At 51.4% G+C, this 20267-nt stretch overlaps 2 protein-coding genes across 4 annotated transcripts in view; one reads left to right on the top strand and one right to left on the bottom strand.

Moving 5' to 3' along the window:
- Nucleotides 1-1189: 1189 nt before the first annotated feature.
- Nucleotides 1190-12032, top strand: ACP1 (acid phosphatase 1). Of its 3 annotated transcripts, none has more exons than XM_056130579.1 (6): nucleotides 1190-1300; nucleotides 6477-6550; nucleotides 6638-6772; nucleotides 10856-10917; nucleotides 11551-11656; nucleotides 11786-12032. In XM_056130579.1, the coding sequence occupies exons 1-6, from the start codon at nucleotides 1258-1260 to the stop codon at nucleotides 11861-11863; spliced, it is 498 nt and encodes a 165-aa protein (XP_055986554.1). In that variant the 5' UTR covers nucleotides 1190-1257; the 3' UTR covers nucleotides 11864-12032. The 3 variants fall into 3 exon arrangements, with proteins under 3 accessions (XP_055986554.1, XP_055986555.1, XP_055986556.1); XM_056130580.1 differs by having other exon boundaries at nucleotides 6638-6751; XM_056130581.1 differs by lacking the exon at nucleotides 6638-6772 and adding an exon at nucleotides 6797-6910.
- Nucleotides 12033-13580: 1548 nt separating this feature from the next.
- Nucleotides 13581-20267, bottom strand: part of ALKAL2 (ALK and LTK ligand 2) — a 7073-nt gene continuing 386 nt past the window's right edge. The window contains exons 2-5 of the mRNA XM_056130582.1: nucleotides 18973-19026; nucleotides 18817-18897; nucleotides 16728-16793; nucleotides 13581-14490 (exon numbers count right to left, since the gene is read on the bottom strand). Of these exons, the coding sequence (XP_055986557.1) occupies nucleotides 16729-16793; nucleotides 18817-18897; nucleotides 18973-19026 (200 nt within the window). The 3' untranslated portion in view covers nucleotides 13581-14490; nucleotide 16728. The remainder of the gene's footprint in view (nucleotides 14491-16727; nucleotides 16794-18816; nucleotides 18898-18972; nucleotides 19027-20267) is intronic.

Below are 20267 nucleotides of genomic sequence, written 5' to 3' on the forward strand. Positions count from 1 at the left end.
CCACGACAGCCCCATACAGGGGTGAGGGTCCCGACGGCAGGACGACGCCCCCGGCCAGCCGGGGTGAGGGTCCTGAGGAGACGACGCCCGAGGACCCTGAGGGGACGACGCCCCCTGCCCGGGGTGAGGGTCCTGAGGCGACGACGCCCCCGCCCAGGGTGAGGGTTCCAATGCGGGACGACGGCCCCAATGGGGGCATTACGACCCCGTGCCCGGGTGAGGGTCCTGAGGGGACGACGCCCCCACCCCAGGGTGAAGGTCCTGAGGGGACGACGCCCGAGGACCCTGAGGGGACGAAGCCCAGGCCGGGTGAGGGTCCCGAAGGGACGACGCCCCCCACCGCCAGGGTGAGGGTCCCAATGCGGGACGACCCCGTGCCCAGGGTGAGGGTCCTGAGGGCCACGACAGCCCCATACAGGGGTGAGGGTCCCGACGGCAGGACGACGCCCCCGGCCAGCCGGGGTGAGGGTCCTGAGGAGACGACGCCCGAGGACCCTGAGGGGACGACGCCCCCTGCCCGGGGTGAGGGTCCTGAGGCGACGACGCCCCCGCCCAGGGTGAGGGTTCCAATGTGGGACGACGGCCCCAATGGGGGCATTACGACCCCGTGCCCGGATGAGGGTCCTGAGGGGACGACGCCCCCACCCCAGGGTGAGGGCCCTGAGGGAACGACGCCCGAGGACCCTGAGGGAACGACGCCCCCTGCCCGGGGTGAGGGTCCTGAGGGGACGACGCCCGAGGACCCTGAGGGGACGAAGCCCAGGCCGGGTGAGGGTCCTGAAGGGAAGACGCCCCCCACCGCCAGGGTGAGGGTCCCAATGCGGGACGACCCCGTGCCCAGGGTGAGGGTCCTGAGGGCCACGACAGCCCCATACAGGGGTGAGGGTCCCGACGGCAGGACGACGCCCCCGGCCAGCCGGGGTGAGGGCCCTGAGGAGAGGCGTCCTCCCCTCCCTGCCCGTCGGAGCCGGAGCCTCGCGGGGTTCACGAGACCCGGCGGGACGGGGCCACCCGCCCGAAGCCCGCGCAGCCGCTCCCCGGAGGCACGTGACCGGCCCCGCCGCCCCGTGTCCGAGCTCAGGTGATCGGCCCCGCCCCCGCCGGTCACAGAGCCGCGGCCGCGCTGCGGCCCGCGCAGACGCAACACTCGCGAGCTCGCGGCGGGCCGACTGCGCAGGCGCGGGGGGCGGGCCCTCCCCGAGTGCGCAGGCGCAGCGCCAGCCCGTCCGGGAGCCGTCGGCGGTCGCGGCGCCGAACATGGCCGAGCCGGCGTCCAAGTCCGTGCTGTTCGTGTGTCTGGGTGAGCGTCCGCGGGCGGCCGGAGCGGGGGCGGGGGCGCACGGCGGCGGACCCCGGCTCTGCGCGGGCGGGGGTGCGGGGCTGCATTCCCCGGGCTTGCGCGGGGCCCGACGGGCCGCGGAGACCCGAGCGGGGCCTGAGGGGCCGTGCAGACCTGAGGGGCTCTGGAGACCCGGGCGGGGCCTGAGGGGCTCTGGAGACCCGGGCGGGGCCTGAGGGGCCGTGCAGACCTGAGGGGCTCTGGAGACCCGAGCGGGGCCTGAGGGGCTCTGGAGACCCGAGCGGGGCCTGAGGGGCCGTGCAGACCTGAGGGGCTCTGGAGACCCGAGCGGGGCCTGAGGGGCCGTGCAGACCTGAGGGGCTCTGGAGACCCGAGCGGGGCCTGAGGGGCCGTGCAGGCCTGAGGGGCTCTGGAGACCCGAGCGGGGCCTGAGGGGCCGTGCAGACCTGAGGGGCTCTGGAGACCCGAGCGGGGCCTGAGGGGCCGTGCAGGCCTGAGGGGCTCTGGAGACCCGAGCGGGGCCTGAGGGGCTCTGGAGACCCGAGCGGGGCCTGAGGGGCCGTGCAGACCTGAGGGGCTCTGGAGACCCGGGCGGGGCCTGAGGGGCTCTGGAGACCCGGGCGGGGCCTGAGGGGCCGTGCAGACCTGAGGGACTCTGGAGACCCGGGCGGGGCCTGAGGGGCCGTGCAGACCTGAGGGACTCTGGAGACCCGAGCGGGGCCTGAGGGGACGTGCCCGCCGCCAGTGCCTCTGCCCCGGCGGGCGCGGCAGTGGAGAACGTCCAGGCCCGTGGCCGTCCTCACTCAGCCTCGACTTTCCCTTTCTTGGCAGGCGTCGGGCGCGAGGTCTCCCCTCCTCGCTCTAGGGACGCAGACCCGCGCCCGTCGCCCGGTCCCGGGTGTTCGTGTTCGGGGACTCCGCCCCCTGCCTGCCAGTCCCCGCGGGACCCTCTGGCCCTCGGAGCCGCGTCCAGGCGCTGCAGGTGACCTGAAGAGCCTCGGGTTCTGTGGCTCCTCCGGCCCCTGCTTTGCAGCTGACCCAGACTCGGCTGTGCCCTCGTTGCCCAGCTCCTCCGGGTGCACTTGTTTCCCGAGTCTTTGGGAATGTCTGTCTTGCAGTGCCCGCTGAGTTGGACGCGTTTCGGGGACGTGCCCGTGGCTTCTTTTTCTTTGCATTTCAGCTCTGCACCTGTGGCACTTGGCCTTCGCAAAACGGAGTTGAGAGGGAGAGGTCGCCCTTTTCAGGAGAGAGCGTTTGATTTTAAGCTCACCGTCGAGGATTGGTTAGTTGGCCCCCAGATCCGCTTGCCTGCTTACATTAGATTTAGAGTGGAGTTTTTGGAGATAGGGCACCATGGAGCTGTGATTTATCTTTGGTACAGGGTTTTGTTTTGCCACCACCAGATTCCCAGATTTTCCCCAGTGCTGCGTTAGTGGCTACATGTAGACCAGAAGCCTGACTCCCCGGGAGTCCCATTCTGTCATCACACTTCACAGTTGTCACTCAGTCAGCCGATGTTGAATTAGGTTGGAGAGCAGGAAGGGGTGGGAGATGAGTGGAGGTGTTTCAGCAGGGCTCCCAGGAAGGCCTCACCCTCTGGTGACAGCTGATGTTGGAGTAAAGACCTGAAAGAGGGGAGTGGCAAGCCCAGGGTCTTGGAGAAATGCCTTGACCTAGAGGAGGGGGTGGTGGCTGTGGTCAGGGAGTAGCCAGGGCCACTGTGCTTGGGCGGTGCTTGTGGCCTTTCCCAGAAGCACTCTGGTCTGAGCCCTGAAGCCAGCGATTTGGAGACGATTCGAAAAGCTGTCCTGGTGTTGTGTGGTACCCCCTCAGTTTACGGCAGAACTCGCGGGGGAGCTGGTTGTGGGGCAGTCATCCACAGAGGTTCTGATACGAGCAGGCAAGGAAAGAGTTTTTGTTCTGCGGTCCTCCCAAAGGTTGGTGTAGAGTGGGTCGGGACAGCGTGTGGCAGCATGACTGCTTCAGCAGCACTCTAGCTGTAGGTAAACTGCGTTTGCAGGCTTCTCTTGCAGGAGATGTCAGCATCTTCCTCAGCAGTGAAGTAGTGACCCTAGTGGCCTCGTTGTGAACCCTGCTGGAGTGCCAAAGGAGGGCAGGTCTCTGAGCCACGTGGGCACTAGACAGTTTTGAGCAGAAGCAGGAAGAAACTAAAGCAAGCTTGCAAAACAGCATCCACCTGTCCTGTGGCGTTAAAAGGCCAGGGTTGAAGACAGAACTGAGTGTCGTGAGATTCTGGCGAGATCTGAGTCCCCGTAGCCCACCAGACTGAGGCATAGCAAAGTGTGTGGTTGTTTCCCATGGGTAAGACCAGTGGCAGGAAGGAGCTAAATTCCTTGTGTCCCAAAAGTATTCGCATGCTTTTGTGGTTTTTTGCAAGATAGAGACCAGCTAGGGGATGCGTAGTTAATCCATAGCCAGCAGGTTGGAGGTGATAACATGTCAGTGGCGTCTGGCTGCCTCTTTCTTGTGATAAATTGGTATTTATTGGTGCTTTCTGTGTACCACATTTTGATATGGAGCTTGGTGTTAAAAAACAGCATTAAAACAGACACAGACCTACAGACCCTAATAAAATGGGAGTTTTATTTCATTATCCTTGAGTTTCAGGTGTTGTCTGCCTGGGTGGGAGGACATGGACTTGATGCTTAACAGAATGAAATTTTGTTCTAAAACAATCTGAAGGTAACATTTTAAGTTTTTAGAATTTTTACATAGGCTAGATCTGAAGTATCACATATGCATTCCATTTTTAAACAACACTTTAATTTGATGGTGTCAGCTTTTGAAATCAATAAGGCAGGTTGCAAGCAAGCAGAATTCTTGTTGACCTTAGAGATGATGTGACTTATTTTTCCATCTTTATATACACCATCTTGCTATAAGTAAAGTTACTTAGGAAATGTAAATACAGATGAATATGCCTGAATTTTTAAGTTGAAGTTTAATCTTGTTTTGTGAAACTGAACTGTTATTTTACAGTTAATTTTAATAATCAACTGGATAAGTCTTAGCGTTTTCTAATGTGGAACAGCTTATTTTATGTAGTATTAAATTGAAGCCATTTTTCTAGGCTAAAGATAGTGACTACTGGCTTTTTTCATGTTGTTCAACCAAATAGCTTTGGATCCTGGGTGAATTCCTACTCTTTGAAATCTTAAGTTTTTGGTAAAATTAAAAGTGAAGCCAGATATGTCTCTGGGTTATATAAGTGGATATGGATCATCCTCTAGAATAAGGGATCTAAGTAGAAGAAATTACTGATAGTGGATTGTTTTCTCCCAAACTCAACTTCTAAGAGTCAGTTTGTTCTCACTTGAAAATTCTATTTACCCTTGAAGTCATATTGCACTTGAAGGTGAAACTGCAAGAGTGAGGAAGCTGTTAGAGGTTGGTCATATAGTTCACTCTGAGATATAACTGATATAGGTCATGTCTTAGCTGTGGGGCTATAGCCTACACTTAATCATATGTGCGAGTTCAGAACCTGAATAACACAGATCTGTGGGCCTAGTGTTTCTCTTCCGCGTGGCCTGAGCTACACTGCATCCTCAGACCCTAACACTGAACTGGTGACTGAGGATTGCTGGGTGCCCTCAGAATCCCTGCGCACTGCTTAGGAGATCCCCCAAATAAAATGTTTTTCACTTATCGTGAGAACTATTTAGAATTACCCTCAGTGAGTTCCAGATATTCAGTATTTTGTTAGTAACTGTGATCACAGCGCTGTTTTTAAGATTCCACATATATGTGAGATAAGATAGTATTTGTCTTTTTCATGTTTGTTTTGTTTGTTTTTTTTTTATGGGGTGGGTTTTTTCTGGTTTGGGGGTCATACCTGGCAGGGCTCAGGACTGACTCCTGACTTTGTGTCAGGGGACCATATGGGACACCGGATATCAAACCCTGGTCAGCCGTGGGCAAGTGTCTTCCCCACTGTTCTATCTCTGTGCATCTTTTGCTGCTTTATTTCACTCTGTGTAATTGCCCATAGGTCCATTATGTCTCAGGAATTGTTTCATGTACCTGCTGGGAATCTTTGTGTATATAGGCGTGCCTCTTTTCATGATGGCATACATTCTTGAGAAATACATCCTTAGCACTTACCTAATGGTGCAAACATCACGGCATGTACTTCCATGTACGTAGTTACACACACACAATTGACACCTCAATACTCTTGTCATTCGTGTTTGTTACTTGATTCTGCCTTCCAGGTACAAGAGTGATTTTCCCTTTCACCAGTCTGCACATGTGAATGGGTGACACCCACTGATAAGAGTACCTGTTTTTTGGGACCCTGTGTGTGTCTATAGGCGGCTGTATTAGTGGAGGGAACTAGCTTATCCAGCTGTCACATCGGGTGCCTCGCCTCTTGCCTGTTGTGAATAATCCTGCTCTGGATAGTGAGATGGGGCATGCGGCTCTGTGTTTTCACAGGCTATTGTTAAGACAGCTGGAGTAGCATGGCTGGGTTATGTGGTAGACCTGTGTTTAAATGTGGGGGCCCGTATCTATGTCTGTGGAGGCCGCTACCGTCTGCGCCTACCCACATTGCACAGATTCTCTGTTCTCATCCTCACCTTTAATAATAGCTGCCGGGGGGGTCCTCCCTTGTGGTTTTCATTTGTATTTCTTTATGTGTGACATATGCTTGAAAACATTCATTTTTAATTCTTGAAAACATACAATTTTAATTCAATTCCTCCACCCCTCTTGGAGAGCCCGGCAAGCTACCGAGAGTATTCGATATGCCAGACACAGTAACAACAAAGTCTCCAATGGAGACGTTACTGGGCCCGCTCGAGCAAATCGATGATCAACGGGAGGGCCTTTACTTTACTTTTAGTCTTTTGTATTCTTTTTTAAAATAGGCTAATAACAACCCATTTTCGTGTATGATTGCTAGGTCATAAGTCACACCCTAGAAACAATGATTGGTTTTATCATTTCTCTGCCGTCTTTTTCATCTGTGCTTTGAGTCCTTGGACAGTGGCGTCAAATGCTCACCCCTCCAGGCTGCCAGGTTTTCATCTTCCGCCCGCCTGGTGTGCCCATGGCCACGGGTGTGTGGGGTCTGAGAGGCCCAGTGTGGTAAAGCCAGGACCTGCCCTTTCAGCTCATCTGAAGCCCCTTTTCTGCCTTCCCTTCTTTTAAGGTAATATTTGTCGGTCACCCATTGCAGAAGCAGTTTTCAGAAAACTTGCTACCGATCAAAATGTTTCAGATAAAGTAAGTACTCTTCACTATGTTAAAGAGGGCAACCTACATGTTTGGGGGGACAGGAAATTGTGAAAAAAATTTTTTTTTCTCCTGCAGTGGAGAATAGACAGTGCAGCGACCTCCACATATGAAATAGGAAATCCTCCTGACTATCGGGGGCAGAATTGCATGAAGAAGCATGACGTGCCCATGAATCACATTGCCCGACAGGTACTGTACTTGAACTTGAAGGTGAATGTGTGTTTTGTGTTGCAGTGGGTCATTGACAGCAGCGCTGTTTCTGACTGGAACGTGGGCCGGTCCCCAGACTCAAGAGCTGTGAGCTGCCTGAGAGATCATGGCATTAACACAGCCCATAAAGCAAGACAGGTAGACGAGACCTTGCTGAATTTCTAATATATGGATTCCCAGCTTGAAAAATTACATGAATGTACTTACCACAGCTCTCCTTTCCATCTCCCAGCGGGTTCTGTAGTTCTGGAAGATTTGCATGACCTTGGAACTTACTTAATTAAGTGCATGTATGATTATGTAATTTGTAATGGAGAGAACCTCGGCTAACACCTGAAGGCCCAACTTTAGTTTTTTTGTCTGTGTGATTGTTAGACTTTTAAGCCATAGCGACTAATCTGCTTATATTGTACATTTGCTCTTAAGAAAGTAAAGTTCTGTACTATACACAAACCATGTTTTCGGCTGTGAAGTGCCAAGAAGGCTAGAGTGCTGTGCATCCTGGAGATGGCCCCTGAATGCCAACCATCCTGCCTGGACAGCTAGACTCCAAGCCTGGCCCAGTGGAATGTCCAGATGAGGAGGGTGCATTGCGTCTGCTGGAAGCCACTAACTGCGTGTCAGAAACTTGGACTTGAAGCTCTAACTCAAGCAGGCAGCTGGAATTTGGGTGCCTTATTGGGCCCTGGGATTCTTATGAATTCGTATGCAACCACAGGGAAAGAGGGTCTCAGTGAAGAGAAAGATCAGGGTCCATGGCAGACTTGTAGGTTCCACCCACTCACCCCCTCGCCCTCCTTATCACAAGGAACAACTTCCAAAGAAATTGGCTTTGGGGCGGGGATGTTGCTCACTGGTAAACAACATGGTATTCCCTGTGTCAGGCTGTGGGTTCAACCACCAGTACTGGGGGGAAATATTGGCTTCATTTCTGATAGAAAATGCTTTCTATGTTCTTCAGGAAGTTACTTTTTCTTACTATGATTATTTTATGAAGAGTTGTGTCTTTTAAATTTTGACTAAAATTTTTGACCTTTCAACCTAATGATACCATGTCCAGAAACGGGCTTTGGAACTTTAGACACCAAATGTTTTGAGACTCAGTTGTCAGACACATTGCCCATTTGTAAGTCTGGGTGGCAGTGTGAGAACAATAATTTAGTATTAATACTTTAATCAGGGGCTGGAGTGACGGCACAGCTGTAGGGTTTTTGCCTTGCATGCAGCCAGCCCGGCCGAGCCGGGTTCAATTCCTCCGCCCCTCTCAGAGAGCCCGGCAAGCTACCGAGAATATCTCGCCCGCACAGCAAAGCCTGGCAAGCTACCAGCGACGTATTCGATATGCCAAAAACAGTAACAAGTCTCACAATTTGTTGTGAGACGTTTACTGGTGCCTGCTCGAGAAAATCAATGAACAACAGGACAGTGACTTGAATCAGAAGTTCTTTTAAGACTGAATAAGGATTCTTAAGTCCTCATTATAAAAAGTTTATCTTTGCTAACTTTTCCAGATCTTTACTATGCAGTATTTTATTTATAATTCTGGTTTCCTCTGCTTTAATTCCTCACTAGGGTAAAGGAGACTAGGCAGCAGCAGACCTGAAGGTTTGATATTTTAATAAGAATAATAGAGTTGTGAGTCAGAAAATTTACAAAATAGAATTGCCATGGAAATATTTTTATAATAGTAATGATATCAGAATTTAGTAGTGCTTGCAGTATTTTTTGGTGTTTAGGTTAGTTTGCACTTAGATTCACAAACTACTAATTTCTGGATGTTTACTTGACTCTTTTAATTTATTTAACGTAAATCACCATGGCCCCCAGGTGAAAATTTTTATTTGGACAGGAACAACCTTTTTATATCATAAGAGTAGGCACAAGTGAACAATTTTAGGTACATATGCCATAAAAATACCAAAGCTAGACACATGTGCTGCTGTACCCATGTGTGTGTGAGTGGGGAGGGGGGAGAGAGAGAGAGAGAGAGACTCCTGCTCTAGAGAGCAAAAGAGAACATGGGCTTCTTCAAAATGAAAAGGAGTGCCCTAATACATATCCCAGCAATTAGATGTGAAAGTATAAAAATTCACATCTCAGGAATGGAGATTCATGTAACACATGTGCTCAGGCACCCAACATCATATGTATGTCAGGGTCAGACACACCCAGCTTCATGTGTGTCAGGGTTGGACACACCTGCAGCATCATACAGGGTCATGGTCAGACACACCCAGCATCACATGTCAGAATTGAACACACAGCATCATACATGTGTCAGTCTCAGCCACATACCCAATATCACACACATATCCAGGGTTGGAAACCCCCCTCAGCCTCACACATTTGTGTCAGAGTGCTTCTGCCTCAAAGCCAGTTGAACCATTTCCTTCTTTCAGTGTTTCTGACACTTGTAGATATTGGTAGGTCTAAGTGCTTATGTTTCTGCTGTTTGTGGAATCACTTTTCAGGGAGCTCAGTTTTCAGCAAGGAGCAAGAGATGCTTCCAGAGTTCATTCCTAGATGTTTTATCAGTTTAGAAAATTGTGGTTTGTCATCCTTGAATATTTTTCTTACTCTTTCCTAATATGTAATCAATATGTATTTTTATTATAAATTTCTTAGGGTTCTCTCCGTTTTCTTATTTTCTGTCTGATGTTTTACTGATTTTTTTTTTGAGATATCCACTTCTCTGATATTGTCAAATAGTGGATATACCACTGTTGAATGTTTGTTTATTCTGTTGTTTACTTTTTTTTTGTTTTCTGGTGAAATTTTGCATCTTACCTATTGTCTGTTTTTCTCTTTCCTTCTGTTTGATTGCTTGCTAGTCCTGCTAGTTTGTAGTTAATTGCTGCCCATGATACAAAAAACTGTGTCTTTCACTCCCAGAGGGCATGACTTATGTAGGGAGGTCCTCAGGGCACTTGCCTTATAGAGTTAGGATTGGGACCTCTCCTTGGTGGCTTGTGGCAAGCTGGAGAGATGTGGGCAGGGCTGCCTCAGGAGTCCTGCTGCCCTATTCCTTCCCAGAGTAGTTTCAGAATGTGGCAGCATTCTTTGGGAAGAAGCCGTGTGTGGCTGTTGAACAGCTCCTGCTAACCCCAGTCCCTGATTCTGCAGCTTTTGAAATGCTCAAAGCGGGTACTTGGCCATGTTGACCCTGGAGCCTACATCTATTGTCCTGTTGTATTGGGTGTGTAGCAGCCCCCAAGACTTCCCACTAGAGAAAGACCCTGGATACCCCATCTGAAGCCAGAGCATCCCAGTACTGCCAACTGCCCTTAGGGGACCAGTGCCTGGGAGTCTAGAGTTCCTGCATGTGGCTAAGGAGCCTCAGGATCCATGAGATAGACTCACGTGCTTGAAAGCTCCATTCAAAAAGTGTGGAAGTGGACTTGCTGCATTCATTGAAACACTGCCGTAGTCCATTCTGCAACAGACTTCAGTTGGGGCATAGTTTCAAAGACTGTCTGGTTCTGTGCAACCAATATTCAAATACTCCTTTAGGGGTCTGTGCCAGAGCAGTGTGTGGAAATGGTCTCGCCCCCAACTGAAGGTCACCCAGCCAAAGCTCCGCTGCCGGTGACTGGAGAGTGTGCCCAGGGAGTTGCTGGAAGCTGCAGGATCTTTGTGCTGGTGACAGGATCTGAGGGTCTCAGGGCATTCCCTGGTGACTCCCGTACTGTGCCCTCCCAGCTGGCTGTGCCAAACCACCCACCCGCACTCCCCCCCACAGTTCTGATTAAGTCTGTGTGTATCATTGGGACCAAGCAAGCAATGTACTTACAGAATGAAAAACCGGTCGGGATGAATGGAATGAGGTGCATTGTGGTGTGGCCCACTCACTGGGAAGAGACCAGGGTGAGGGCTAGAGGCTTGGCTTCTCCTTCTGCTTCTGGTTAGCCAAAGAACTTTAGGCATAAAACTGTGCGGTACAATTTTGGAAAATAAGTTGACTGTTGTAAAGTATCCTGGCTACCTTAATGAGGAACACACTCAAACAGCAGTGTTTCTTAAGCACTGCTTGGTATGCCCAAGGCTTGGTGGGTGTTAAAATCAGTGCTGTGTTTTTGATTTTAGATTACCAAAGAAGATTTTGCCACATTCGACTACATACTATGTATGGATGAAAGCAATCTGAGGTAATTACATTTTTAAATTGTTTTTCTGGTCATAGTAATAGGCCATTTGTCATGACCTTTGTATTACAATCTCCAAGTTGTAATATTGTTGTCACAGTATAAAAATTACTTAGCATAGTAAGAAATCATCGGAACAGTGGTTGAGGATTGTCCTGTGGGTGTTTTTACAAACATGCCCTCAGGAAGCACTTTGGGCAGGTTTCATTCAAGGGCGCTAGCTGGGGACAGGCTGGCCTACACAAGACAGAGCTGTGCAGGGCAGGAGTGTGTCATTCCTGGTTCATGGCCAGTGTGGTGTGTTATTAAGCATTTTTCACCTCGGTGTACAGTATCCTCCCTTCTCCCAAAACAAAGTTTTCAGTTAATTTATTATGTTAACTAATGAACAAAACATTTAAACGGCCTTAGATAGAACTGGCCAGCTCTGACTCTTAAGAGGTTGTCAGGCAGACAAACAGTTGGAGAATCTGCTGTTTGTGCAAGAAGATCGCGGATCTCCAGGTATCTGATTATCTCCTAAATCAGGTCACTTGTGCTGGACTTTGATAGGAACATTTCATAAATCCGAGCAGATGTCCCTGTTTAACTTGAAATCCTAGATCAGAAAACTAAGTTCATGTTTCACCTTTGCAGAGATTTGAATAGAAAAAGTAATCAAGTTAAAAATTGCAAAGCTAAAATTGAGCTACTTGGAAGCTATGACCCACAAAAGCAGACCATCATTGAAGACCCCTATTATGTAAGTACACTTCTCCATTCCCTTTCCCCTCCTGTGGGGCTGCCTTCGTCCTTCCTTGCGGGGTGGCATAGCTAGGCTCTCAGTGCTATAGATACCCGTTGTGTTCATCTCCTTTCCCTGTCCTTCCAGGGCAATGAGTCTGACTTTGAGACCGTCTACCAGCAGTGTCTGAGATGCTGCCGAGCCTTCCTGGAGAAGGCTGGCTGACCTGCAGCGCAGAGACCAGCCCCGTGACCTCCACATCTCCCATCCACGTGCTCAAGACTAGCAGCATCTGTCCCGTGAGCCACAGTGTGTCTGCAGTTCTCTCATCTTAATAATTATAGGCAGAAACCAGCTGATGCATTTGGAAGAAGAATAAACATGTTTGATTCCATTTTGGGGTATAGTGAGTGTTCTTAGGTTGCTTAAAACGTCTCTTTGGGTTGGATATGACAAAGCAGTAGAACAACAGAGCAAAGAGAAGTAGGCTGCACTCACTACATTCAGGGTGGAGAGGGAGTGGCCGCCAGCCCTACACCGAGTCCTGCGGGAGAGTGGGACAGGTCCCTGAGCTCTCTCCCGCTCCTGGCTCTGGTCCATTCATCCTCTCAGTACTCCTGTCTCAAATCAAACCACTTTGCCCCGAAAGTTTTCATCTGGAAGGAGGATTTGTAGGTGCCGCCATTTTTTAGTCACTTTGAGGCACTTACCTGCCTGTGTGTGCACATATAACTCAATTGTCAAACACAAATTGGTGGGGAAAAATACCAGGGGTCTTATCCGAATTCTTAAATATTGGTATGATAATTGTATTATTTTATCTGCACTTCACTGGCGGGCAACTCTAGGGAACTTCCGTGCACTTTGAGGTAACCAGTCTTAAATTCATCTAGCCATGTAAAAAGGTGGTCTTAAACTGAGAAATCTTCAAAATTAAAACCAAGAAGTAAGTCACTGGTGCCTGCCCGCCTGCCCTGTTGATGAGTGTGGGGTAGCAGCAGACACTGCCTGTCTAATCCTTCCTAGATGATCTTAGGTGGTGTCAAAATGCACCGGTCATGTCTGTTCAGAGGAAAGGCTCCAGGCCCTGCAGTCAGTCACAGGTGATCCCTGCTCCTTGGGCCCCTGTGCTCAGAGGCAGTCCCTACTCCACAGGTCTCTGCTGCAGGCCCCTGCAGTTTGTCAGAGGTGGTCCCTGCTCCTCAGGCCCTTGCAGTACAGCAAGGCCAGCTTCTCACTGCTCAGAGATGCCCAGTCCTAACTAACAAAGCTGGCACACACCTGCGCATTTCCTGAGCTGAAGAATGGAAGAACAGCTGCCTGCCCTGGTATCTGTTCTGAACATCTGAGGGCCTGGATCCTGTGCCTGGAAGGCAAGCAGGGCGGCTTATAACACCCACAGGGTCACTTTGTGCTAATAGGGACTCACAGATGAGACTCCCACCTGAACACTCCTCTGACAGATGGGAATTTGATAGTGGTATCCCAAGTAAAGGGCAGTGTCCTGACAGGTCTTCTTTCTGGTTAAAAAAAAAAAAATAGGTGAGGTGGCTGTTGCAATACCTGGTGGTTCTCAGGGCATATTCCTGGCAATGTTCAGGGAACCCTGCATGTGCCATAGATTGAACCGGAGTGTCCACATTTAAGGCGAGAGCCTTCCCCCTGTGCTTTCCCAGCCCCTTAGACACAGAAGTGCACTGCTCTACAGGACTACTTGTCCTTATAAATTGGATCCGATCAGATATCTCCAAAATATATCGGCCAATAAAAATCTGAGGCTGCTTAGAAGTGCTGAGGGTCCCTTTGTCCAGGGTTTCCATGAAAAGTCATGCGAGAAGTACAGGGCAAAGTACCTGGAATGCTACTGTCAAGTTTTGTGATAAGGAATAAGGTTTTCAATGTAGAGAGCCCTCCTTAAAAAACAAAAAAACACTGTGTTTTCCAGTCATAATTCTTTGCCCTCCCATTTTCTTTATTCCTCTGATAGTGTTGATGACCTGTTCCTTCTCAGATGTATAAATGATTAATTCCAACAATAACTTGTTAGGAAGTTAGGAGTGACTTTGAAGACTTCTCTTCTAGATTTTTTTAAATTGTTTTGAAGGGGACCACATCTGGCAATGCTCAGGGTTTACTCCTGGCTCTGGTCGGGGATCACTGCTGGTAGGTCTCAAAGAATGAAGTGTGCTGGGGAGCAAGCCCTGGTCGGCCACAAGGCAAGCACTCTCCAAACCACTGAATACTTCTTTATGACAAACACTGCATTTAGTTTTTTTCTAGCGTTTATTTACAGTATCTACATATTGCACAGTTACCAATACTATTTTACATTTGTTACACAAAGGGAAGGGAGCTCAGCCTGGCTACTACGGTCCGAGACTTAGACTCCAGCATCTCTAAACACCACTAAGGGGCTGGTTTTTCATGCAATTCCAAATAGTATTATGGAAATTTAATCGTAACGTAATAAAAATAGTAAACCATACCATATGCTCTATGAAAATATAGTTTGACTTTGCTTATGTTTCTAAAGAAATCCTCAGATTTTCCTCACGAGGACCATGATGAGCGCTGCCCGGGTCATGGTGCAGAACAGTGTCTTTGTCAAGTACACTGACTGAACTTATCCACAAACTGTCAACAGCACTCCACAGTCAGGGAATCTCGAGGTGCGTGTCTGCAAAAATAAATCTCTTGTTCATCCGGGGTGCGTCCGTGGAGGCAGCAGGCACCTCCCTTTGGGTTCCAAGGCACTTTTCAAGGTCAAGGTCGGGAGCAGCTCCGTGCTGTGCTGCTGCTGGGATGGGCAAGGACTGCACTCCGCCACCACCTCGGCATCTGCTCGGCAGGGCCTACATGGGGAGTTCTGTGTCGTCAGTGTGCAGAGTAAGGAGGCTCAGTGTGCATGAGTGTCTCCGTCCCAAAATAGATGGCGCGCTATTATTGTGAGAAATCATCACTTGGGTTCTATAGTCACTGTCTGCTGAAGAAACGAATGTTCTGATGAATGGAAGTGATCTAAATAGCGCTCTGCTTTGCTGTGTCTGACTGACACTACCTTCAGTTCATGCCGACCCTGGGAAACAGCTGACTGACCTCATATCTCAGTGTTCACAGTGGGTTGGCGAAACATAAAAGCAGACAGCATTCTAGTGCTCCATATGGTATACCTGAACCACTGACATACTATTTATTTTTTAAATCATGTAAGTACATTAAGTTGTGCTAGCAACTTGCTTCTTGAGACTGCCCACGGACACTTCTGGAGCACAGACCAGCAGGCAGTGAGGGGATGCGGAAGGATGGGAGCCGTTCACTACTGAGCTCCCAGAGGAGGCAGAGGTTGGCTCCCGGGCCCAGCATGGTGAGGGGCATCCAGTCTGCTGCTCCGGCTCAGTCCTGGGTCAGTCCTGAGAGGACCAAGCATTTTGGGAAGGTTACACTACGTAAGGAAGGCCTGTCAGCACAAAAAGCCCCTAGAAGGATGTCTCCATTGTCTCACTGAGGTGCTAAAAAGCCACCTCAGGGCAAACTTTGACCCTAATCCCCACACATGTGTATCATAGTCATGAGTATTTACGAGCCTTAAACTTGTGGAACTGTAAAACTTTAAATCTTAAGTGCTATGAAATCAAGCATCACCCCCTTCTTGGGCAGAAAAAGCACAGTGCTATAAGCGGTGGCCTTTTGGGTGTAGACTCTGACATGGGATGCAGTAATTCTGTCCCCCAGTGAGGCTGGAAGGCTCACAGTGTGTCTGCTCACATGCAGGACCCCTTGTTCTCTGCCCGCTGGGCAGTCTGGGGGTGCCTGAGCTGAGGGGCAAAGTCTACCCAGGATATTGTAGGCAGGGAAGGCCGCCTGCTCTCAGCTGCTCTCCTCCTCTGTGGGGTGCTTGTGGGACAGTCTGTGAGCAAGACTGGGGTGCAGCAGCTGTCACACGGATGGAGCAGGGGGCTTGTTCGCCAAGGATCTGCGTTCCCTAGAAGGAAACGTCTGACTAAAATAGTGTGCTCATCTCTCCCAGCATAACACCTTGGGAGACTTAGCAGCATCGTTTGTTGCTTTAAAAATAAAGCGTCTTCTCTGGGTGCCACGTGGGCAGGGGAAGAGCAGCGCAGGATTCCAGCGAGATAAGCTAGCAGCAGCTCTTGGCACTGGCTTCCAAACCGGCGTTTCATTTCCTCCAGACAGAGTGCTCAAGCTCCAGGGAGCAGTATCCTGCACTCACCCCGATGTCTCTGACCCCAGGTTGAACACTCTGCCCTGAACTCAGGACATCTGTAAGCCCCTCCCCTTCGAGTGTCCTGATGGGACGATCCCCAGGAGACAAAGGAAAGGAGCCACAGGAAGGGCCATGTCAGAGGCCAGGGTTTCTGGAGAGCTGACACGTGCCCAGGCCAGGAGGGCTGTTCTACGTGTGGGGATGACATTTACCTAATAGTGCCTAGCTCATGAGAAATTCAAGCATAAAGGCAAAGGGTGCGTCTGCCAGGAAATTTGCCCCTATCAGCGAATCACCCCTCCCCAGACCCCCCACAGCGCAGCAGGTGCTGGGCTGTTTCCCAGATGAGCACAGAGCTTTCGGCGCCAATCCATGCTCCTGCACTGTCTACCAGAACTAACTGAGGTGACGGGGCTGCATCCTTGGCACATTTGAGGTGCCCAGCAGTGATTCCACGTGCCAACGCATGCCTGTGCTGGGACATTAGCCATGTGCACATCAGAACACACAGAAGTCTTGTTGGGATGGGCCCTGGGAGAGACCAAAGTGTGCTGGCCAGCCCTCTAGAGGGCTTGCTTAAATGAGCACACGGCCTCTCGCTGAGCACTGAGAATGGTCCACACGGCTGCCTGCACCAGCACACACCTGTGAGATGCACGCAGCACACACCTGAGGGTCTACACCAGCACACACCCCGGGGCCTGCACCAGCACACACCCTCGGGGCTGCTCACAGCACACAGCACACCTCCACGGGCTGCCTCTAAGACCAGTGTTTGGAGCTGTTTCTAGAAGACAGCCAAGCTTACTCTAAAGAAAGGGTGTTCTAAGCAACCCCACAGGAGCCCCCCTTGTCCCCACTCACCTCATCCCTCCATGCACATGGGGCTGACAGCCAGCCGGGTCAGGAGCCGGGCACACCTCTTGTAGTCTGCAGTGGAGACAGAGCAGCTAATCAGCAGGACTCTCTGAACAAGGGCATCAAGTGCTAGAGCCAGAGCCGCTCAGTTCCTTGCTCCGGAGGCCCTCAGCCAATACGGGGCTCAGGGGCAGGGCCCGACATCACTGGCCCAGACAGCGACTCCGAGGGCCCCTCGGCCTTGTGGGGCTGCTGGGCCCTGCTGGGCCCTGCTGGGCGCCTCAGCCTTGCATCCCAGCAAACCATCTTCCTGCCCCTGCTTCTCACGGAGCTGCCACTTGAGTTAATCATAACACACAGCTTTCTGCATGGAAATGCTGAAGAAAGTGGGTCAAAAGTCAGGAAGCAGAGAGGCCTGGTTGGATTGGAGAGGGAGCTGCAAGTCCTCTGGGCTGATCCAGCGCGGGACTGTTTTCCTTGCTCTTACACAATCTGCTATTCCAGGGGGTGCTGTCTCCTGGAGAGGAGAGGCTGGGATGACCATAAAGGGCAGCTCTCCTCAGCAGGAAGTCCACGCAAAGCTGCGGCCACGTATAAATGCCTAAAGTCCACACCTGAAGAGTGGCAACTACTTCACCACGGGGGTTTCCGCTCTGGGGAAACTGAACACCCTGAGAGAAACGTGCACGGGGACTGACGGGCCACCCAGTCCCCAGGGACCATGGGGCTGTCTTCTGCTGACTCTCCTCCCAGGAGCACTGTAGCACAGCACATGTGGACACAGAAGGCCATGAGAGCTAGTGAGCACCTCTTTGTGAGCACCCAGACACACCTCCCAGCCTGCCGGTCTTAGGGGAAGGCTTTGTCCAGCAAGTCCAGGTGGAACTTAAATCTCTGGTGGTATAAGGAGAGTGCAGGACCCACACTCCATCCCTGAGCTAGGAGTGTCCTGGAACTCTGGTGAAGGGGCGGCCTGTGCGTCTGATCATGTATTACGGCACAGGCAAGGGTCAGCTCTTCATGAAACCTCTCGTGAATAACATCAGTCACCTCTCATAAGCACTGATGACTTCTCATGAAAGGGGCAGTGGCAAGAGAGGCCCTGGGACCCACTTACACATTAAGCAGTACAGTATCATTACAAGACAAAAGGTAAGAACCTGTGGACCTTTTCAGGATGAGAAAATTCTTGGGGTCGGGGTGGGGGGACCGGCTCAGGGAAGGGGCAGGGAGGACATGGACCCAGAGCTGAGCATGCAGAAGTAAGCGCACCAGGCCTGTGCTCACCTGCTCTGGCCTGTTTGATGCCAGCATTTCTCTGCCAGGGCCTCTGCTGGACTGTGGCAGACCTGGCAGAGCCCACCAACAGGGACTCCCATCAATGTTGAATGAATGAATGAATGAATGAATGACAGCTGCGACACGGGAGAACAGAGTTGCCTACACGGACAAAACCCTGGGCTTCCGCAAGAAGTGGATGGACGTGCGGCTCAGTGAGGGTCTCCAAAGCTGGAGCTAATGGGGGGGTTTTAGTCCTACCAAGAAAGGGGAGGGGGGAGTTCTGGGCCCTAATATACTCTCACTCTGGTTAAAATGTCACAATGAGTCATTTTTAGGAAGTTAAGATACATTTCAACATGAATAAGCACCACAAAGTTAGGCTGAGACCCAGGCTGAGAAGAAACGTTGCGCTTCTGAATTAGTAATGAAGACAACCAGAAAAGCAGACTTTTAAAATAGCAATAGCATTCTTGGGTTATAGCTGTGGATGGAAACAGAGCCGAGCACCAACGCCCTGTACTCAGCACAGTGCCACGGCAGTGCCTAGCTGCTCGACTGCCAGGGCTGAGTCAATACAAACGCGGGGCTCAGGAACGGAGGCTCAGTCCCCGGAAAAGCCCGTTCAGTGCACGGTTTCCTAAGTTACCCGCAGTTTGGCCTTTGCAGCTGCAGAATTTGCTCACCTTCCTCAGTGCTCCGTGGCCCGCCCTCAGGCCACAGCTCGAGGGAACAGTGCATGCCGAGAGCAGGAGGCAGGTGTCTGGGTTGGGGAGTTAGAGGAACAGGGACGCCCACAACCAGATCAGACACTTACATGCTGGGACGGTGCAGTCTCGGGTGTTGTGGTAGAGTCTGTGGAAGTGTTTGCTGCACTTGGGGCTGAAGTACAGAGGGCCTGGAACGTGGGGAGAGACACCATGAGGCCCAGGAAGGGCCCAGGAAAGGCAACTCAGAAGCAGAGAAAACTCACCAGTAAGATGCTTTAAAAACTTGTCCTTCATCCTCAGATCACGAGGAACAATTTCTGTTGAAGGGAAATAAATGAATTACCCCTGTGCCAGAAAGAAATGTTTTTACATGTCTACTTAGGTGAATCTCAAAGTAAGTTATCAGAAAGTCGGCCGAACAGTCACTGTCACTGTCACTGTCCTCCCGTTGTTCATCGATTTGCTCGAGCAGGACCAGTAACATTGTGAGACTTGTTACTGTGTTTGGCATATGGAATATGTCACAGGTAGCTTGCCAGGCTTTACCATGAGGACGAGATACTCTCAGTAGCTTGCTGGGCTCTCGGAGAGGGGCGGAGGAATCGAACTCATATTGTACTAAATAAAACAGCGCCCCCCACCCTTACTGTAAATAGTTGCAACCAGGCTATACTCTGCCTTGAAGAACATCAGCATCTCACAAAGCTCCAATCTCAGCTTCCACCAGCAGAGAAGTGACCAGAGGCTGCAGAGCAAGGACAGGGCAGTGGGTGGAGGCGGGTGCTGCAATGTGTGAGTGTGAACGTGTGTGTGCATATATGAATGTGGGAGTGAACGTGGGTGAGCATGTGGGTGCGTGCATGAGTGTGCGCGCATGTGTGTGTGCATAACTGTGTGCACACGAGTGGGTGGAAGTGAGCATGGGACTCACATGAACAGTGTGTGAGTGCATGAATGCATGTGTGTGCAACATGTATGCATGTGCCTCTCGGCATGTGAGCAAGTGTGTCTATGCACGAGTGTGCATACGTGTGTGGTGAGAGGGAGGGAGGGAGAAAGTGCACGCGTCCAGCGAACAGCTCACTTTTGAGGGGCTTGGGAATCAAAGTCGCCAGCCTCAAAAGTTGAAGAAAGAAAACCTGATCTCCCAACACGAGCAAGCACTCGGGAACTTTTCTTCCGGAGATCTTAGCAGGAAAAGACCGAAAGCCTTCAAAGCCCCAGGGTGCAAAGGCGGGCGCGAACGCAAGGGAATATCCACTAGCCCTCTCTTGACGGCAAAGTAAAATTCTTGGGAAGGAGCTTGCGAGCCGGCCCCACCGCCCGCCCGGGGTCTGCGCCCGACCCGCGCCGCGTCCTCGGCACCCGCCGGTGGCTGCCGCGTGTGCCCCCGACGCGCCCGGGCCGCACGTCCGGCCGCTGCCCGCGTCCGCGGCGCTGCCCTCCGGCTCGCCGGCGCGGGGCGCCGCCCTGGGAGCTCGCCCCCGTCCGGGTCTCGGGCGCAGCGGCTTTGCGGAAAACGGCTCCGTTTCCAGCACAACGGGCGGCGGATCCGGCG

This window comes from Sorex fumeus, unplaced genomic scaffold (assembly GCF_029834395.1).
Source record: "Sorex fumeus unplaced genomic scaffold, SorFum_2.1 ptg000079l, whole genome shotgun sequence".
Lineage (NCBI taxonomy): Eukaryota > Metazoa > Chordata > Mammalia > Eulipotyphla > Soricidae > Sorex > Sorex fumeus.